The 17,987-nt window shown below is 49.2% G+C and overlaps 10 protein-coding genes across 10 annotated transcripts; 8 read left to right on the top strand and 2 right to left on the bottom strand.

Annotated features, from left to right (window-relative positions):
- Positions 1 to 296: 296 nt before the first annotated feature.
- TbgDal_III5030 (protein kinase, putative) lies at positions 297 to 2,192 on the top strand (the record flags this gene model as incomplete). The annotated part of the gene is made up of 1 exon (XM_011774149.1): positions 297 to 2,192. One exon carries the CDS (start codon positions 297 to 299, stop codon positions 2,190 to 2,192), a length of 1,896 nt encoding a protein of 631 aa, XP_011772451.1.
- A 12-nt stretch (positions 2,193 to 2,204) lies between these two features.
- TbgDal_III5020 (T. brucei spp.-specific protein) lies at positions 2,205 to 2,663 on the bottom strand (the record flags this gene model as incomplete). Its single annotated transcript, XM_011774148.1, has 1 exon — positions 2,205 to 2,663. One exon carries the CDS (start codon positions 2,661 to 2,663, stop codon positions 2,205 to 2,207), a length of 459 nt encoding a protein of 152 aa, XP_011772450.1.
- Positions 2,664 to 3,771: 1,108 nt separating this feature from the next.
- Positions 3,772 to 4,347, bottom strand: TbgDal_III5010 (hypothetical protein; the record flags this gene model as incomplete). Its single annotated transcript, XM_011774147.1, has 1 exon — positions 3,772 to 4,347. The coding sequence occupies one exon, from the start codon at positions 4,345 to 4,347 to the stop codon at positions 3,772 to 3,774; it is 576 nt and encodes a 191-aa protein (XP_011772449.1).
- A 540-nt stretch (positions 4,348 to 4,887) lies between these two features.
- TbgDal_III5000 (hypothetical protein, conserved) lies at positions 4,888 to 6,915 on the top strand (the record flags this gene model as incomplete). Its single annotated transcript, XM_011774146.1, has 1 exon — positions 4,888 to 6,915. One exon carries the CDS (start codon positions 4,888 to 4,890, stop codon positions 6,913 to 6,915), a length of 2,028 nt encoding a protein of 675 aa, XP_011772448.1.
- A 322-nt stretch (positions 6,916 to 7,237) lies between these two features.
- On the top strand, positions 7,238 to 8,728 carry TbgDal_III4990 (hypothetical protein, conserved; the record flags this gene model as incomplete). The annotated part of the gene is made up of 1 exon (XM_011774145.1): positions 7,238 to 8,728. The coding sequence occupies one exon, from the start codon at positions 7,238 to 7,240 to the stop codon at positions 8,726 to 8,728; it is 1,491 nt and encodes a 496-aa protein (XP_011772447.1).
- Positions 8,729 to 8,940: 212 nt separating this feature from the next.
- TbgDal_III4980 (hypothetical protein, conserved) lies at positions 8,941 to 9,708 on the top strand (the record flags this gene model as incomplete). Its single annotated transcript, XM_011774144.1, has 1 exon — positions 8,941 to 9,708. The coding sequence occupies one exon, from the start codon at positions 8,941 to 8,943 to the stop codon at positions 9,706 to 9,708; it is 768 nt and encodes a 255-aa protein (XP_011772446.1).
- Positions 9,709 to 9,967: 259 nt separating this feature from the next.
- Positions 9,968 to 10,822, top strand: TbgDal_III4970 (hypothetical protein, conserved; the record flags this gene model as incomplete). Its single annotated transcript, XM_011774143.1, has 1 exon — positions 9,968 to 10,822. One exon carries the CDS (start codon positions 9,968 to 9,970, stop codon positions 10,820 to 10,822), a length of 855 nt encoding a protein of 284 aa, XP_011772445.1.
- A 10-nt stretch (positions 10,823 to 10,832) lies between these two features.
- TbgDal_III4960 (hypothetical protein, unlikely) lies at positions 10,833 to 11,450 on the top strand (the record flags this gene model as incomplete). The annotated part of the gene is made up of 1 exon (XM_011774142.1): positions 10,833 to 11,450. One exon carries the CDS (start codon positions 10,833 to 10,835, stop codon positions 11,448 to 11,450), a length of 618 nt encoding a protein of 205 aa, XP_011772444.1.
- A 66-nt stretch (positions 11,451 to 11,516) lies between these two features.
- TbgDal_III4950 (hypothetical protein, conserved) lies at positions 11,517 to 15,512 on the top strand (the record flags this gene model as incomplete). Its single annotated transcript, XM_011774141.1, has 1 exon — positions 11,517 to 15,512. One exon carries the CDS (start codon positions 11,517 to 11,519, stop codon positions 15,510 to 15,512), a length of 3,996 nt encoding a protein of 1,331 aa, XP_011772443.1.
- Positions 15,513 to 16,272: 760 nt separating this feature from the next.
- On the top strand, positions 16,273 to 17,970 carry TbgDal_III4940 (fumarate hydratase, putative; the record flags this gene model as incomplete). The annotated part of the gene is made up of 1 exon (XM_011774140.1): positions 16,273 to 17,970. One exon carries the CDS (start codon positions 16,273 to 16,275, stop codon positions 17,968 to 17,970), a length of 1,698 nt encoding a protein of 565 aa, XP_011772442.1.
- Positions 17,971 to 17,987: the final 17 nt, after the last annotated feature.

The following is a 17,987-nucleotide window of genomic DNA, read 5'->3' as shown; positions in this document are numbered from 1 at the left end:
GAGGAAGGAAGGAGGAAGCGGAATAGGTTGGTGACACGCCACTCACTTCGAGGCTTTTCCTCTCTTTTTTTTCCCACTCCAGTAAATCACTCGTACGCAGCTGGGGAAAGGGAAAGGGGAAATTTGGCACAAGGAGGCGCGTGGTAGCACACTTGCAAATACAAATAAGCGCACTATTCGGTGTAAATAGCGAAGCGCATTGAAGGGGCGGCGTACAGACGCGAAAGCGGGGTGGAGTTAAGTCGTTGGTAAAGTAAGCGAAAACAGGGAATCACCGCAAGTCAGATACGTACGGGATGCCGGAAGGTGAACAGGCTATTGGCAGCTATGTCATTGGTAAAACCATAGGAAAGGGAAGCTTTGGTAAAGTGAAGGAGGCAACGCATATTCCCACAGGGCATACAGTAGCAGTGAAGATGATTAATCGGGATAGGTTGGAACATGCAAAAATGGATGAAAAGGTGGCCCGTGAGATTAAGATACTGCAGTTGTTTTCCCACCCTAATATCTGCCGTCTGTATGAAGTCATCTACACCACCACAGAAATATTCCTCATCATGGAGTATGTTGAATGTGGGGAGTTGTTTCAACACATTGTGAATCAGGGAAAACTTCGGGAAAACGAAGCCCGTTACATATTTCAGCAGATTATATGTGCGGTGAACTACTGTCACAACTTCTTGGTTGCCCACCGAGATCTTAAACCGGAGAATATATTACTGGGTCCGGGTCTGCAGGTAAAACTAATCGACTTTGGTCTCTCCAACATAGCAAAGGATGGAGAGTTCCTACAAACCTCATGCGGGTCACCAAATTATGCTGCGCCGGAGGTAATTGATGGCCGATACTACGTGGGATCCAATACAGATATATGGTCATGCGGCGTTATACTCTATGCCCTACTTTGCGGGTCCCTGCCCTTCGACGAGAGTGACACACCATCGCTTTTCAGGAAGATCAAAAGCGGTAGTTACAAAATCCCCGCACACGTCAGCAGTGGTGCGCGGGATCTCATTGAAAAGATATTAGTTGTCGATCCAGTTCACCGGCTAACAATCCCACAGATCTACAATCACCAATGGTTCGTCACAAATCTTCCTGCTCGGCTTTGGCCTGCCGACCCCAGACGCGTGGACCAGCAGAAACGCATATCAACAACCGCTGCGGCGGCTACTGCGAAATACCTTAACAGGAGTGACCGTGAAGTCCGCGCTGCCATCAGGGAGGGCCGTGGTGAGGCATTTGTGGCTTACAGCATCATATTCGACGCAGAACAGCGGAAAATACTCAGCAACGGGGCGGATGAAATTCTTAACAAAGAGACCACCGAGATGGGGTGTACGACATACGGGACGGAGCTGACGCATGTGCCTAGGGCAACGGAGCGGGAACTGCACCTCGGTCTGTTGTTGACGCAAAGTCCTGTGATGGAGTCACTGCTCGGTAACGGCGATGTCTCATCCAACAAACACGCCTACAATGGGAGTAACTTCGTTCCCGCATCCATGCGGGAGACACATCACGGAGCTGCCACGGCGGCGGCTACACCGCCTAACCCGGGCGGTGTGTTTTTTATTGGGAAACGCGCCGACTCCTACGCCGAGACGAGCGGCACCTTGGACTCATCTTACCGTGAGGATTGTGGAAGCACTAACCCAATTGACGAGGCTCGGCCGGGATGCTCCAGAGACTCCAAGAGCAGGCTGAGTAGTGGAAACACTGAGCGCCAGCGTGTGGGGTCCGTAGCAAAGTCAGACGTGATCTACACAAGGGAAGAGCGCGAGTTCATAGTGAAGAATAATGTGGGCTGGCGAATCGGTCTCATGGCTGACCTCACTTCCTCTGGGGTGATGCGCGTCGTATACGAGGTGCTTAAGCGGTATGCTATGGAGTGGAAGAGCCCCACTTCGTTTGAACTGCTCGTCCGTCCAACAGCGGTGACGTTTGAACGGATATACAACCCCTTGAGGGAGACAAGCTCTTGGGACTCAGCAGAGGATGAAGGACTGCAACACACACAACAGAAACGTGCGGACAGAATGCTGCAGGTTGTTATACTTATTCATCTCTTCCGCATTCGTGAAAGCCATGACGACGGGTATATATTGGACTTTAGTGTTTTAAAAGGCTCAGTGATTGCACTGGACATCGTACGCTGCTTGTTTTGCACTCTTGTCCAGAAATTGGCGTGAGCACAGGCGGTGTTAGCAGTTGTGTTTTAATGCCGCGTGACCAAAGAGTATAAGTGCTTGTATGTGCACATGCTCTTTATGTGCGAGTGCGCTCACACCCTCTTTTGGGGAGGAACCAGCAGAAAAATAACAAAGTGTGTGAACAAGAGGGAAAGAAAAATTGTGGGCGGTGGCGGGACCAGTAGATATGAAAGTAAAGCACCGCACGGTCATCCCTCTTCTTTTTCCCCTCTCTCTTTTTCTTTCACTTCCCTCTTTCTCTCTTTCTTTTTTTCTTTTTTTGTTTACACGTTTTGGATCCGTGAGTTTTGTGTACTGGTTGTGAAGGGGTGTGGAGTAAATAGCTATATGCTTACACGTACATACATGTGCATGTTTGTGTTTGGATTGATGTATGAATGGACGAATGGGTGGTATTGTCTCTAGTGGCTCTCTCGTTTTGAGCACCTCTCCTACACGGTACGGTTCCATTTGTTGTTGTTATTATTATTGTTTTCCCCTGCTTTTCTTCCTCTTTATTTGTATTGTTGGCTCCCGCTATACGGCTATCAGAGTGTTGTTAGTTTGTTTCTCTTATCTTTATATTTCCCCCTCCATTCTGTTATACCTTTATGCTAATGGCGGTGGCTTCTACTACTATCTGATATATTTGTATACGTTATTGCTTCGGTTTGTCTTCTATTGTTACCGCTTTTACTGTTGTTTTGTTTTTTTGTTTTTTTGTTTTTCATTTCCCCCATTATTGTTGGTTTAAAAGTTAAAGCCCGCCTATTTGTTGCAAATACCTTAGTGAAAGGTATGGGGCGCGGATGGCCGGTTATTGTTACTGTTCCCCCACTGGCACTTGTCGCTGAGCCGGTGTTTACCCTTATCCCCTTCTCGGACTCATTGCGGTGTGAACTCCTGGTTTTTGCGGGCCCTTTTTTTTTGTTTTGTTTTTTGTTTTCCAGTCAGAGAGAAAGTAAAAAATTTTTTAACCGAAGCGCGGCGTGTGTACGCTAGTTGGATTTCGATTTACAAGTGTCGGTCAATTTATAAAGTGTCCTATTTCGCTTTTTTTATTACGTTTGTCGGAGTTTGTTTGTCGTCTTCGCTGTTGTTGATGGTGGTGGTTTGTTCAATAGGAAATGAAGTGGCCAATGAGCATAAAAGATGTGGGTGCATTTGCTTTTTTTTTTTCATCTCCCCCCTTTTATTTTCCTTTTCGTGTATTTATTTATTCGAACCTTTCTTTTCTTTTCATTTTAGTTCTTTCTGTTCCCCTTAACTTCTTTTACGTCTCATTTTCCCCTGTCCTTTTCAACTCAGTAATATATGAACGATGGGAAGAGGGAATCGGAAAAAAAAAGATAAAATAAAATAATCGAATGAATTGAAACGATGAAATAAGAGGAGAGCAAGGAAAGGGAAACACAAAGGGGGTTAAGAGCAAAAAAAAAAAGCTTAAGAGAAGGAATTTGTATGGTCAACATTGCAGCCTCAATGTGCGTTCATGAGCTCTGTAGTGTATTTTTGCTTTACCGTTAGTAACGATAGCCACCAGTTGGTACTTTTCACCGCTTTAATGCCGACTTACACGTTACTTTTCCACTCTACTCGTTGTCGTGTTATCTTTTATGTTATCTTTTATGTTTTGTTTTGTTCCATCTTTTTTTTTCTCTTTGTTTTCTTTGGACACCGTCTGTTTTTGTGTATGGCAGGAAAAGTGCGAATGAGTTAAAGGTTGGGGGAGGAGGAAAAATGAGGCATGAGGGCGGGAGACGAGTGTCGCGGTTCCCAACCGCAAAATCGTGATAAAATGTACACGAAGAACTCCTTGAAGGAAGAAAAGGAAAAGGAAAAAAAAAAAGAAGTAACGGACCAGCGCTGAGTTAGTGGCTGATAATGCAAAGTGGATCATATAGCAATAAAGGAAGCAAAAGGAGAGATGCATTGAAGGGAGAATATGATGAATAATTAAAGAAAAGAAAAGGAAAAAAGAGAAAAGAGAAAAGAGCCCCATGCCAACATGACTGATTGACCACATACACAGACGCCTTCCCCTTTTACCTTCACATATATGGAACGGAGCGTTTAAAAAAGAAAAGAGAGAGAGAGAGAGAGAGACAGCAAAAGGGATTTGTCTATTTATATACTTATATATTGATATCACCATTTGTGTATTTGCGTTACAGGCAGGAACAAAAAAAAAACGTGTACAGATGAAAACACTGAACTTGGGGCAAAAGAAAATGAAAATGAAAAAGAGGGAGAAGATGTCTTAAAGATTTACTCAAACCTTTTTTTATTTTTTACCGCACACATCCGCCGCCATGTATGCAAATCTAGAAAAGGGGGAAAGTAGCTTCTTCAACACAATATTTGTTTACCGGTCCCGTAGGAAAATAAGGGTGTTGTCACTGGGAAAAAAGAAAAAAGGGAAATACAAGAAGAAAAACAGTTCACCACCTCTGCTCAAGGCTGCTAAGAAATGCTACCCATTAACACCTGGACTATCCAACAACTTTCTCTTCTTTTTTTTTTTCTTTCTCATTCTTCTTCGGCAATTTTTCACCTCAGCGAGGTTCACACACATCTCTAACGGGAGCGCAACGTGAAGCGGCCACGCAAAAGCGTATTGGGAAACGCATATCCTCACAGAAAACACACGGATATATAAATATATATATATATATTAGTTAAGGTGTCTGTTATCATGTTAAACCGCTGTTACATATCGCACGCACCCTCACGACGTAACGAGCGTCCCAACATCGCGAAACTGTTGTACGGAAAGCGCAAAAATGCCCTCCATGGGGCCAGTAAAGCAAAACCAACTGTCGTGGGAATGTTACTGCAGGTTCCGATTGCAGAGTTGCATAGCGCCACCCGGAGAGCGGCTGGGATGAATGAACTCTCAAACGAGGCTATCTCTGAGGTACTGCGGAAGTGCCGCGCGTTAAATCGATTTGACCGGTCAGAGATAGTAGTAGAAGCGGTTGACGAAGCCAAACTGAAGCTGACCTCCTCGCACTACTGCACACTCATGGCACACGCAAATGATAACAGGGACAGCAAAAATGCGCTGCGGTATTGGGAACGGGCATGCCGAGAAAAGAAGGCCAACTCGAAGCTACACGGCGCATTACTCGCGACTTACCGATCATCCGGGCTGTGGAAAGATGCCGTACGGCATTATGCAGCAATGATAGATGACAAGATGGGGTGCGATCCTTACGCACTGCACACGGTAATGAACGCGTGTCGCAGGGCTGGTGCTGTCGACGTTGGGCTCGCAGTCTTCTCTAAGGCAGTACAAAACGAAGCGGCACCTAATAGCACGGTGTACTTGGAACTTCTGAGGTGCATGCAGCAGACACGTTCGCCCAATAGGTGGGAAATGAGTCTCTCCGTTCTTCAGTCACTTGGTGGGACCGTTGACGTAACAGCCGGTTTGTACAACGCGACAATATCGACGATGGCAGGGGCTTTGTGGGAAAAGGGTGTAGAGGTGTTTCAGGCAATGAAGGAGAACAATGTGCAACCAAGCAGAGACACACTCGCTACGTTGGTATCCCTCAACCCAAACAACACCTCGCACGTTGTCCGATGTGTTACCGAGGCACACCTCTTGGGCATGCCTGTAACCGACAGTATGTATCGTGCTGTCCTCACAAACCTGACGAGACTTAAGCTCGATCATGAAGCGGTGCGCTTCGCCGCGCGGGAGTACAGTAGAAGTACTGAGGATCCCGGAAACCCAGTGAACTCAACACTTGCCCTAGGATTGGCCATTCTTGACATGTTGTTGGCTCACAGTCGCCCGAAAGACGCGATGCTTTTCTTTAACGTGTTTGAATCCCAACTCGGTAACATTGTTAGCGTTTCCACCCGTGGCCTCGGGACTGTCGGTTTGCGGTCGCAGCGTTGGATTGTTCAAGGTCGCGTCGCAGTATTGGATCACAACATCATCCTTAACCCACGCTTTGAGTCGCTTCTCAGCCACTACGACTCGCTTCTTGTGCCCCTTTCCTCTATTCGGCTGCTTGTGCGCCGGGTGAAAGAAGAGAGTGGAACGGTCAAGGGCAGCTACACAAAACATATGTTGAAGCGCTTGCAGAAGCTGTTGGAGGATCACCCGGCTGTACGTGTGCTGCCTCTGACCCACCAACTGAACGCGCATACATACATTGTGGATGGTCCCATCACACCAGAATCAGTTGAGCTGCTTCGGAAGACGGTGTCGGAGCCGAAGGAAGGGGCTCACGGCGCGGCATTTCCTTTGGTAATCCGCAAGAGGGGAGATTTCCCCAACACCTTGGAGACCCTACAGGATTTTTCTCCAAAAAAAGGAATGGAGGTAGCCGCCATGCGTGGCGAGGTTGCACTACATAACAATGAACCGCGTCTCTTGAAGTATCCGGACCGCATCACAGCTCCCGAGCGCGTGCTCGCTGTAGCGGCGATGCTTAAATCGCTGAATCCGGACACAAGCGTCCATGTTCTCTCAACGACAAGTTTGCAGTTGCAGGTGGTGGAAAATTGGAACAAGTTACGACCCTTCACCGGGTTGACAGCAGTTCGCTACCCTGACGAAGTGGAACTAAAGGCGCCGGGGGAACAGCGGAAGCAGCCAAAACATCCCGCTGGTGCCGTTTCCAGTGGGTTGCGGCATGAGACAGACGGACCAAAGCCCGGCCAACCCGGGGGTCTACACATGAAGCGACTCTTTGTACCGTCTTGATGATAGGATCGACCGTCGCAGGTAATAGTTAGCTCGCATTATCGTTTCACCTGTTGTTATCTGTGTATGTGATGTGTGGCGGGAAGAAAAAAAACCACGCGTTTGCAAAGTGAGTTATTGGAGTTGAGCGTATGGAAGGTCGTGGGATGCGCCTAACCGTTAACCATATCACTCATGCGCGCGGTACCATAGGCGTTGCCTCCTTCTCACTGTCCATTGGTTCAGCTCATGCGACTTCACTGCTTATTCTTTCTTTCGTATGCTCTTTCGCCTCCACGCTTTTGTTCTTTGCAAGAGTCAGGGTGCGTAGTACGGATTGCTTATGAGTGATGATGCGTCTCAAAACTACCCCAGCTCCTTCACGGAAGAGTTCATCAACTACTGTCGTGCTCATCGGTTGCCCCCGCAGCTATTTCATGACCTAAGGGAACTGCTGCCGCGCATGCCACGCTATGTACGGATAAGACCAAGTGATGCACAACAGATAATATTACCTTGTTCATGTGATCAAGGCTCTCGGGTGCCGAGCGATGTTATACACGAGCTCTCAACTGCTGTCGGTGGTCCTACGGGTTGTGTCTACGAGGTAGAGTGGCTCCCCCGGCCGTATTGTTTGGCCCTTCCACGCGACACTGCGGTGAGCCAACTCGAGCTTTACCGGAGTGGAGTCGTTTCTGCGATGGATGCAGCCTCCATTGCAGCAGTGGTGGCGCTCCGTCCAAGACGGGGCGAAACTGTTTGGGACGTGTGTTGCTCACCTGGAATGAAGTTGAGTTTCATAGCAGACGCCATCGGGGAAGAAGGGAGTGCTGTCGGTACGGATATCAACCTGGACCGGTTGTTCGCTGCTCGCTCTGTGATGAAGAAGCACAGGGCCAACAACGTGTGCTTGTTTGTCGCGGACGGAACGTCGTTCGCGCTCCGTACTGCAGTCGCAGTGGCACAGGCAGCTAGACTTTATCGTGGAAAATCCAACACCGACGGACTGACGGCCTTAGAAGAGCGGCGGCTGCGGTATATGAAGAAGCGGCGGGCCGGTGGAGCTGCTGACTCATCAGATGGCACGGTCACGCGGGACGAAGACGACCAGGTAGCACTTGTTTTCACATGTGACGAAGCCAGAAAGCGCCTTGTTCAGAGTGGTGAAAGTGCCAATCAGAAACATTATGGGTTTGACCGCGTGCTTGTTGATGCCGAGTGTTCTCACGACGGCTCACTTGCCCACATGTTTCTGGGAGGTGGCACAAAGAGGCCATTTGCAGGACATGACGGCGATGCGGATGTTGCGTCTCAGGCAATCAACAATGAACAGCGCATGCAGCGACTAAACTTGAGTCTCCCAGATGGTAACGAATTTACGAACGCAGAGGTGAGGAAGATGTCTCCCCTACAACAGCTTCAGCTTCAACTCCTCACAAACGGTTATGCTCAGCTAAACCCCGGTGGAACCCTGGTGTATTGCACTTGTTCCTTCACTTATCAACAAAATGAAGGGATCGTCCAGGAAATGATGCACTCCGTTAATGCCGACGCAGAAACAATGGAACGATACGGAGGTGAGGCAGTTTTATGCTCGCCATTTTGTTACGAGCACGAGGTGGGGTTAGAAGCGCAGGTGTCTCCAATAGTGATACTTAGCGGCACGCAGGTAGGGCTGCTGAAGCAGCGGCTGGCGGCTGCGGGTGACCCATATGGAGTAACTACCGGTTTAGCGAGAGAAGGTGCTGAAGAAGTAGGAGTTAGGTTCTGGCCCCATATTTTCAGCACCAGTTTCCAGTTCATAAGTAAAGTATGGAAAAAACCACTGATATAAGCCCATAATGTGGAATAACGAGGGTGAGGAATGTTAATGAGCTTTGTTCCTTGCGTGTGTATTCGTGTCACGAGCCAATATCTTTCTCTACACATAATCACCACATGCTGAATCACTTCTCTCACAAATACCGTGTTCATGAACAACCTTGGTGAATATGTGTGCTTCTTCATTTAACGCCACATGTTGTGCTGCATGTTTAGCTATTGTTGATGTGTCGCGTCGTTGATGCCATGGCGAGGATATGGACACCACATTCGTGTACCTCTGTGCAACAGCGGCACGCAGCGCCGCACGCCTTAACCACTGATAACATACACATACGGCGTCTTTCTTCACTCCGTCCCCATCAACAGCATCACTTATGGAGGTTGTGCCAGCTGGTGACAGGGGTTACGGAATCTCTCAGTGGCAAGGAGACGTTTGTCGCATGTTCTGTTGTTGGGGGTCGAAGCCAAACCCGTTGTTCACCCTCACTGGGGTTGAATTCAGGAAATGAACTTTGTGCTACAGGTGTGAATTACGCCCTTCATCGCTCGTTTAACGCTGGAAAGACACTGAAGGGGATTCTTAGAGGATGTGCCGAGCAAAATGCGCTCGGGGTGGCAGCCGCGAGCGGGCATTGCTACACCTCCATCAACGACGTGTACTTGTGTGCTGTGACTTGTTCCACACCTTCGGAAGGAGACGTGTCTGCTGCATGCGATCACGTCTGCAGCGGTGAAGTGCACAAGGGCAGTGGTGAAGTCAGTGATGCTGATGCATCTTGCAGTGGGGTAGCGTTCCCATGCGCAGAGTGCTGGCGCAATTTATCGTCTGTGGCAGTAATGCGACGAGAAGAAGGTGTTGTAGGACCCTTAAACTTGTTTGTCTATGCACAAAGTGAGGCATCTGCGCTTCGCAGCGCTTCCATAGCACAAAAGAATTTGACAGCGCGGCCGGCACCTCCCATCGACGTTACCGTCGTTATATCTGGTTGACATGGAGGAGGTACCTCCTTCACTGCTCTCTTCAAGCCACATTTGCTCTCCATATCCTTGGTCAGATGGCGCACACGAAGGTGTTTCCTTTGCTGTGACTGTCTTCGAAAATAATTCGGTTTTGTAACCCTAATATCACTCCTCTTTTCCCTCTCAGGGCGCATTCGTAGAAAAAGGGGGGGTAACCAAAGATAATATCACCGGGGACCATAAAGTTCCCTTTATTTTCTGCGGTCGCCAGCCCACGCAAGGCCGCAGGATGCAAATCGCAACCGTGCCGAGTTGGAACCAATTACTGCCCGAGAAGGGTGGCCCACGATCAGATGGCACTCACGCTATGAGAAACGTGCAGGGTGGTGAAGTGTTGCGAGGTGCCACTTCTCCTGGAAGCACGTGCGGCGGACACGCAGCTGCGAACTTTCCGCTCAGCGATTGGGAAGCGGAAGCTGTAAGGAGATACAGAGCCTTGAAGAAAGGTGATCTCACCGCCCATTCAGTCACAGAGTACCTTCACTCAAGTCCTATTCACGGTACACTCCTCCAGCTTGTACTTCATTCTAAAATTGTGCACATCACAGATTGGTACGAGCGGGCAGGCATTGTGGCGGATTGGTTTAGTGGCGGAACCCCCGCACCACTGTGCCTGCTTCCGTCCGCTGTGGTTCACTTGGTCGGATCCCACCAGTTAACCCCATCTGTCGCTGCTGGGTTTCTACTGCGCGTCGCTAAGCTGTTGCTGAATGCAAAGACAGTCAGCCGTGCAGCAGATTCAGAAAAGGGTCAAAGGAGTAACGTGTGTGTTTTTACTGCTGATGGTTGGAGCGCTGCTGAGGTGCTTCAGCGTTCCGTGTATGATTTACAGGAGGCGGGACTTCTGACGTTTGAGCACTTCTCATCATTTTTCCTTCGGGCAGCGTTGGACAAAATACTTATCGTTGGTGAGGAGCCCGAGTTATTGCTCATTCCGATGTGTTTCCTCATCCGCCGTTGCCAGAAGTTTGCATCAGATGGATGGATAAACAGTGAAGAGCGGCTGCGGCACTTGAACCGCATGTGCGACACGGCCGGTGGATTACCAACACATATCGCTACAACTCTCACCGCCATTATTTGAGTAATGCCGTATGATGGATCATTGTTACTCGTTTTGCAAGACATGCACCGTTGTTAGCGTGGGTGGTGGCACAGTTTTCTTTTGTTTCATGGCATTTATTTTCTCTTCACATTTAATTACGGAGTGGTTGTTGTTGTTGTTGTCGTTAACGATCAGCTGCCGTATTGTTCTATTTTTCTTTGTGCATGGGGCTAGGATTCCTTCTGTGCTTTCATACGTACTTATGTATGTGTGCGTGGGCGTCTTAACCGACCACATGCTGCAGCTCTCTGCTTTAACCCTGAAGTACAAGTGGCAAAAGAGGAAAGAAGGAGCAGCTGTCCATCAAGGGAAGGGGAATGGGTTGCATTTGGCCCATTACTTCCCTTACGTCTTCACTTCACCCGAATATGTTTGTGTCATCATTGTCCACTTTCATTTATATATATATATATATATACTTTTTTCCTTATCTTTTTACCTATGTCCAATCCCTCTGGTCAGGCGCAAGAAAGGGTTTGTCCACCTTGTTTTGTGCATAACTGGTGAAACAGCCGCCAAAGTGTATCTGTACTGTCACAGTGTTTGTATGCGTGTGCAAAGTATTCGCACTAGGAGGCGCATCCGTTTTTTTTTTTTAGGCGGTTGAGGAACAAGCAAAAGAGGGAATTGTAGGAGAGCGACTGAATATATAGATATATAGAAGCTGTATATAATGGGTGAAGTAATGATTTTGCGAGAAAAACAAGAAGATACTATGATTGTGCTGAGCGGTGTCCGCAAGCAGGCTGACCTGCTCCTCATGAGCAGGTACTTCGTCAAACTTCAGCGGCATGTGGAAAAGGGTAAACGAAAAAAACACCTAGGACGATGTGCCACTTTGTTAAAGCACAACGCTGTTAGGAGGCTAGTCGTGACGCATTTTTTGCGTTGGTTTTACAATACGGGGCGCCATTTAGCCGGTTCGTTAGGGTTCGAAGGACTACCACGCATTGTTGTATTTCCCACTAACCAAGACTTCGTTAACTTGGGCGTCCGCTACTTCCAACAGTGGCGCGAGTGGCTTAGGCGGATTCGCCAGCGTCGTTGCACTAACACGGAACTATTGAAGAATAAGACGAGGGAAAGGCAACTCCTCTGCAGCTTCCACCAATGGCGATGTTTCGTCCATCAGCAACGGGAGGAAAGACTTGCACGGAGGGTGTACGAGCTTACCCAACAGAATGAGAAGTTACTCACTGATATTGAAATGATGGAACAGCATTGCGAAGGACAACAGGAGCGTGAGGAGGCCTTTAAATCGCTCTTAACGAATATGGAGGCGCACCGCAACCGCCAATTTCGTGAGCTGGAGAACTATCGTCAGGCCGTTAGAGAAGCTGTTAGTTTGCTACATGTATCATCCTGGGCAGAAACCAACTCTCAAGGAGTGGCACCACAGGCAGAGAAGGGGCAAAATGTTTTATCGGATAGTGTTGGGGATGAAGAGTCGCTGCAGTTGTTGCGGGCCGCGGCCGAGGATGTACACAAAGCCGTGAGCGAATTGCGAAGTGTACTTCCAATGGAAAACGAAGGTTCGGGAACTTTAAGTGACGTTGTTCAGTCCGTCTGTCAGCACATCTCTAAATTGGATGGTACATTCGATGAGTTGATGGATGAGTTGCACAGCAGCTCGACCCTGACAAAGTACATGCGAAACGTTCTGCAGAGCACTGGGGAAAATATTTTAGCGATATCTCAAAAGTGTTCCCCACCTAACTTATTCCGTGGGAGGGTGAACAATTTCAACCAAACGCCAACACCGGAGCAGAATCGTGAACCTCATCGCCATAACGTGACGGGGGGCTCCTTTGTGGACTGGGAAACACTTGAACTTCTAAAGGATCAGCTGTCACATGGGGACACACTGATGAACGGAGTGCCCTCAACTGTCGCCGTTCTCGAGAACGTGGATGATGCTCTAAAATGTTTGTACGAGAGACAGCAAGAGGCTGATGAATATATGAGTAACCAGCAGAAGGCTGCCAACTGCACAAGGGAGCAAGTGCATGTTCTCGCTGAAGCAGCGGAGCAAGCCGTGGGGCTGATCCAGAGCTGGTGTTCAATGACTGCCCAACATCAGCGGGACACCACCACCATAGATGCCAAAGAGGAACTGACAGGTGTAAAGGTGTGTGAACTGGCAGCATTGTTGCGGTATGAGAGCGAGGTAGCCTCTGACGCCCTCTCGAAGATACGTCATATCCTCCTTAGCACCAGGCCGCCACCCAAAATGTCAGCGCAGGACGTGCAAAGCAAAGTACCCTCCACTGGTGATGCATCTACTGAAACATCGCGATTTGTGTCGTACAGTGGCCTCGTGAAGATGGTGCAGGGTCTACATGAGCAGCAAAAGGAGGCAGTTGACGCCTATGAGACGGTGTACAACGAGTTGCAGCAGCTAATTTTTGATTTGTCTGCAATAGGCAGTGGAAGGGAAAGCTGTGCCAGCGTAAGCAGTGAAAGTTGTAATGACAGCAGGTTGAATTCCTTAGAGAGGCCGCAGCTGTCAATATCGCGAAACACCAGCGACTACTTACATTACCCGATGAAACGGGCTGAGCCGATTATAAACGCGGTACGTGATTGTATCAACCTCAAAGACATTGAGTTGAAGGAACTTCGAAGCGTCATCCGACGCTCTGTAGTTGCACTCAGCGGCGGCACTTACGATGGTGAGGAATTTTTGGGCGAGAATAATGGCATTAACTCGTCTGTGGCGCGCTTCCCTGAGGGAACCCGCCTCTTGACGATGTGTGAGGAGCTCGGCAGGGCCGTTATGGAAGCAAAGACGGCGATGAAAGCAAATGATACCGGCAAGTTTTGTATGCATGACATGGTTGTTCAGCTGCAAAATAAGCTTAAGGGATTGCAGATGGTAGAAGCCGAGTGTGTGTCACTCATGAAGGGCTTGAATCACGCTAGCACACTGTACGATAATGGCGTGGAGACCGAGGGTGGCTCAAGCGTGGCCGCTATGTTGCGACGGTGGGAACTAACAACGGTGGAACAGAAGGTGGGTGTTGTGGATGAGCAGACATCGAAAGTAGTAGCTTCCCGTCACGAAAACATACCGGTCGGAGGTAATGATGATGACGCCATGCGATGCAGCGAAATCTTACGCACTCTCCTGCGCGGTGTACGTCGGACCGCCGAAGAATTTCTGGGGCTACATGGCGCGTGTGCGGAACTATTAACCGTCCTTGACGGCACACATGTTGGCCCCACCCATTTACACACACCGCCGTGCGACAGGGACATGATACAATCGCTCGCAAGACACACAAAGGAGTTGAAGAAAGTGCTCAACCGTCATGCAGCTGAAACAAGCGATAAGAGCAGCTGGAAGGGTAGCGTCAGCGATCGGTTGGTGATGTTAACCGCGAAGGTGGCGCTACTGCAGAGTGAAAAAGAAACGCTTAGGGATGAGGTGGCGCGCTGCACCGACCGGCACTCCTCTCTGATTAAAAAACTCACGAAAGAGGTGGATCGGCTAAACCAGGTCAACCAGAAGCTCCTCGACGGCACAGAGAAACTCAGTGAGCAAAAGGGGATCGAGGAGCGTCTTGCAAGACGGCGCGCGGTGCATATAGCGCGATTGTTGGAAAGAGTAGTACCCAGGGTGCGCCTCGGGGGGTGCCTCGTTTTGTGGATGAAGTACGTCTGTGAGCGCCGAAAACAAGCAGTGTACGATGCGAGAGAGGCTGAGGAAACGAATTCGCTGCAAGTAGCAAGAAAACAGCATCAGCAGAATTTGATTCTTAGAATCCTGGCGGTTGTGCTCAATTCACTGCCAAGCACCAGTTCCCTTGAATCCGAGGCACCTGTCACTGAGCTTCTGTTGCTTCACCTCCTTCGGACTGAAAATCATGATTGCCTGGATGAGCTAGTCCAACGGAGGCTGGGCGCAGTGGCAGTGTGGAGACGGTCTCTTAAGGAACTTCTGCGTGATGCGGCTGCGTTAAAGGAGGAGGCGTGGTCGCTTAGAGAAGCGATGACGGGCTCGTGGAAGACGCAACTTGGGGGACTTCTTCATGAGGTGTCAGATGGCATCCACACAGCAGTTGCTTTCGTAAATGAACAGAGGAGTATGAACAATGAGGCCCTTAGGAATCAGGTATTGGGCACAGAGACGCTTTCACGCAAAAATAGGGAGCTCAAAAGGAATAATACTAAACTACTCCAGGAGGTGTCGGAGTTGCAACGAGTAATTGCCACTAGGGATGAACGAATTATTAAGCTAGAGCGTGAGAATAGGAATATCCAATTAAGTTGCATACTTACCGACAATGATAGCAGCACAACGATTGGCGAAGGCAAGAAAGACGACTACCATCGCTCGGTTGTCGCGGCCAACACGCACTGGCACGATCAGGAAAGGGCCGAGAGAGTGATGGTTTCAAGCGCAAAGCGGTTGGCGGTCGAGACCATCAACGCAATCGCAGGAAAGGATTCGGTGGGGTCCATTGCGGAAGTGGCAGAACTCACAGCGGAGTTGTACAACCGCACGACGGTATCACTGGAAGCCATTTGCAACGCCCATCCGGCGGCGCGCCGTGATTTCCTTCAAGTGGCTGAGGCCTGCCTGGCGGATTTACAAAACTTGCAGGAGGTGCGACACGAGATCGTGGAGCGACTGCCAGAGCTGCTCCGCGTCCCGTACATTGACTAGCGCACCGCCATTCCAACCCGTATTGGAAGTTGCTGACGCTTACATTAGCTGATCTCCGTTCTTGGTGGAGAATGCGTGTCTTTCTTCTTTTTTTTTTTTGTACCATGTTTAGTATTTTAATGGAAAAGGATATGTGAGTCATGTTAGATAATAAAGTGTGCGTTTTTCCTTTACTTTTTTTCCATTGGTTTGCTTGGTGTTGCTTCCCCACTGCCGGGGAACGGACGGTAAGGTGCGATGTAGGTGAAAGGAACAGCGCTTGAACCATCAGCTCCGCACCTGTGTGGCTTAAAAACAAAAAAAGAAAACAACTGTACGAGAATGAGAAATACATATTGAGAACTAAAAGACAAGAGAATCCCTCTTGCGGCGTGGTGGCTGCAACTCTTTCCGTTTGCTTTGCCTCATTTTTGTTGCCTTCTCTTCTCTCACTTCTTTTTATCACCCCGCCTCCAACACTTCTGCTGTCGCTGTTTTGGCCACGGCACACCCCACGTGCGACGGGTTGGAAGGAGTTAATTTATCAAGAAAAACAAAAATTGAAAGTAATATTACAACCCGCCACCTGACAAAGAAAACTTTTTTCAAAAAAAGAGGTAAGGGGCAAAGACTTAGAGAAAAAGTAAGAGAAGGGGGCTGAGATTCACCCGAACGAAAGCCATAGGTACAAGGTAGGAAAGAGTTTTTTTTTTAAAAAAGGAATAAACATATCGCGAGTACATACGTGTACGTGCAAGATAGGGTGAGGATTAAGTAAGTGATGAGTTTCTGCGAAAACTGTGAGCTTGGCGAGAACTGCCATGGTGTTGACGATATCGAGGAAACTCTTCCCATTACCACAGAGTTCCATTACGAACCCATCTTTCAACCCTCCGATCCACACCATGACAAGACAGAATACTACAATATTCCCGGAGATTACGTAAAGGAAATCGAGGTAATGGGCCGTAAAGTGTTGAGCGTCGATCCCACCGCCTTAACCGTACTTGCGCAACACGCTTTCACCGACGTGCATCACTACTTCCGCGAAGATCATCTCTCCGGCTGGCGCCGTGTTCTTGACGACCCTGAGGCAACTGATAATGACCGCTTCGTCGCTACAACGCTACTGCAAAATGCCTGCGTCGCTGCTGGCCGCATCCTTCCCGCCTGTCAAGATACGGGTACTGCCATTGTATTGGGGAAGCGCGGTGAGCTGTGTTGGACGGGGGGTGAAGACGAGAAATATCTGTCCCATGGCATCTGGAAATGCTACGTGAGTCGCAACCTCCGCTACAGCCAGACTGCTGCCCTGGATATGTTCAAGGAAGCAAATACAGGCGACAATCTGCCGGCGCAAATGGATCTGATGGCCGTGCCCGGAAATGAGTACCATTTCCTCTTCGTCGCAAAGGGCGGTGGCAGTGCCAACAAGGCGTTTCTCTACCAGCAAACGAAAGCTCTCCTAAACCCGAAGTCTCTCCGCGCCTTTGTTGAAGAAAAACTGAAAACTCTTGGCACTTCAGCTTGCCCTCCTTATCACATTGCACTTGTCATCGGGGGCACCAGCGCGGAAATGACGATGAAAACGGTAAAACTTGCCTCCTGTCGCTACTACGACTCCCTGCCGACAACTGGAAACAAAAGCGGCAGGGCCTTCCGCGACATTGAATGGGAAGAAATCATACTGGAGATGACGCGTAATCTTGGTATTGGTGCGCAGTTTGGTGGAAAATACTTCGCCCATCAGATCCGTGTCATTCGACTACCGCGCCATGGTGCTTCATGCCCTGTTGGTTTGGGCGTCTCCTGCAGTGCAGACCGTCAAATTCTAGGAAAGATAACATCTGAAGGTGTGTTCCTGGAGAAACTCGTGCGGGACCCGGCCAAATACCTTCCCGATGTGCCACTCACGTCCCTCGGGAACGGCACTGTTGAAGTGGACCTCCACCAGCCAATGAGTAAGATTCGTGAGTTACTTACTCAATACCCCGTGACAACGCGGCTGAGCCTCACTGGTCCCCTTATCGTGGCGCGTGACATCGCACACGCAAAGATCATGGAACGACTTAATGCCGATGAGCCACTCCCGCAGTACATGAAGGATCACCCGATTTACTACGCGGGGCCTGCAAAGACTCCCAAGGGAATGGCGTCCGGTTCCTTTGGACCTACCACCGCTGGTCGAATGGATTCCTACGTGGCACCATTCATGGCTGCGGGCGGCAGTTTCGTCACCCTTGCAAAAGGGAACCGCTCTAAAGTCGTTACCGACGCTTGCAAGAAGTACGGTGGATTTTACCTTGGAAGTATTGGCGGCCCCGCGGCCATCCTTGCGAGGGACAACATCAAGAAGGTTGAAGTTGTGGAATATCCAGAGCTGGGTATGGAAGCCGTATGGCGCATTGAGGTTGTGAACTTCCCCGCATTCATTATTGTGGACGACAAGGGTAATGACTTCTATGCTAAACTCGTCTAGTGCCCGTTGGAGCGTCA

This window comes from Trypanosoma brucei, chromosome 3 (assembly GCF_000210295.1).
Source record: "Trypanosoma brucei gambiense DAL972 chromosome 3, complete sequence".
Lineage (NCBI taxonomy): Eukaryota > Euglenozoa > Kinetoplastea > Trypanosomatida > Trypanosomatidae > Trypanosoma > Trypanosoma brucei.
Note: the sequence above shows the minus strand (reverse complement) of the source record. Positions and strands in the feature narration are given on the sequence as shown.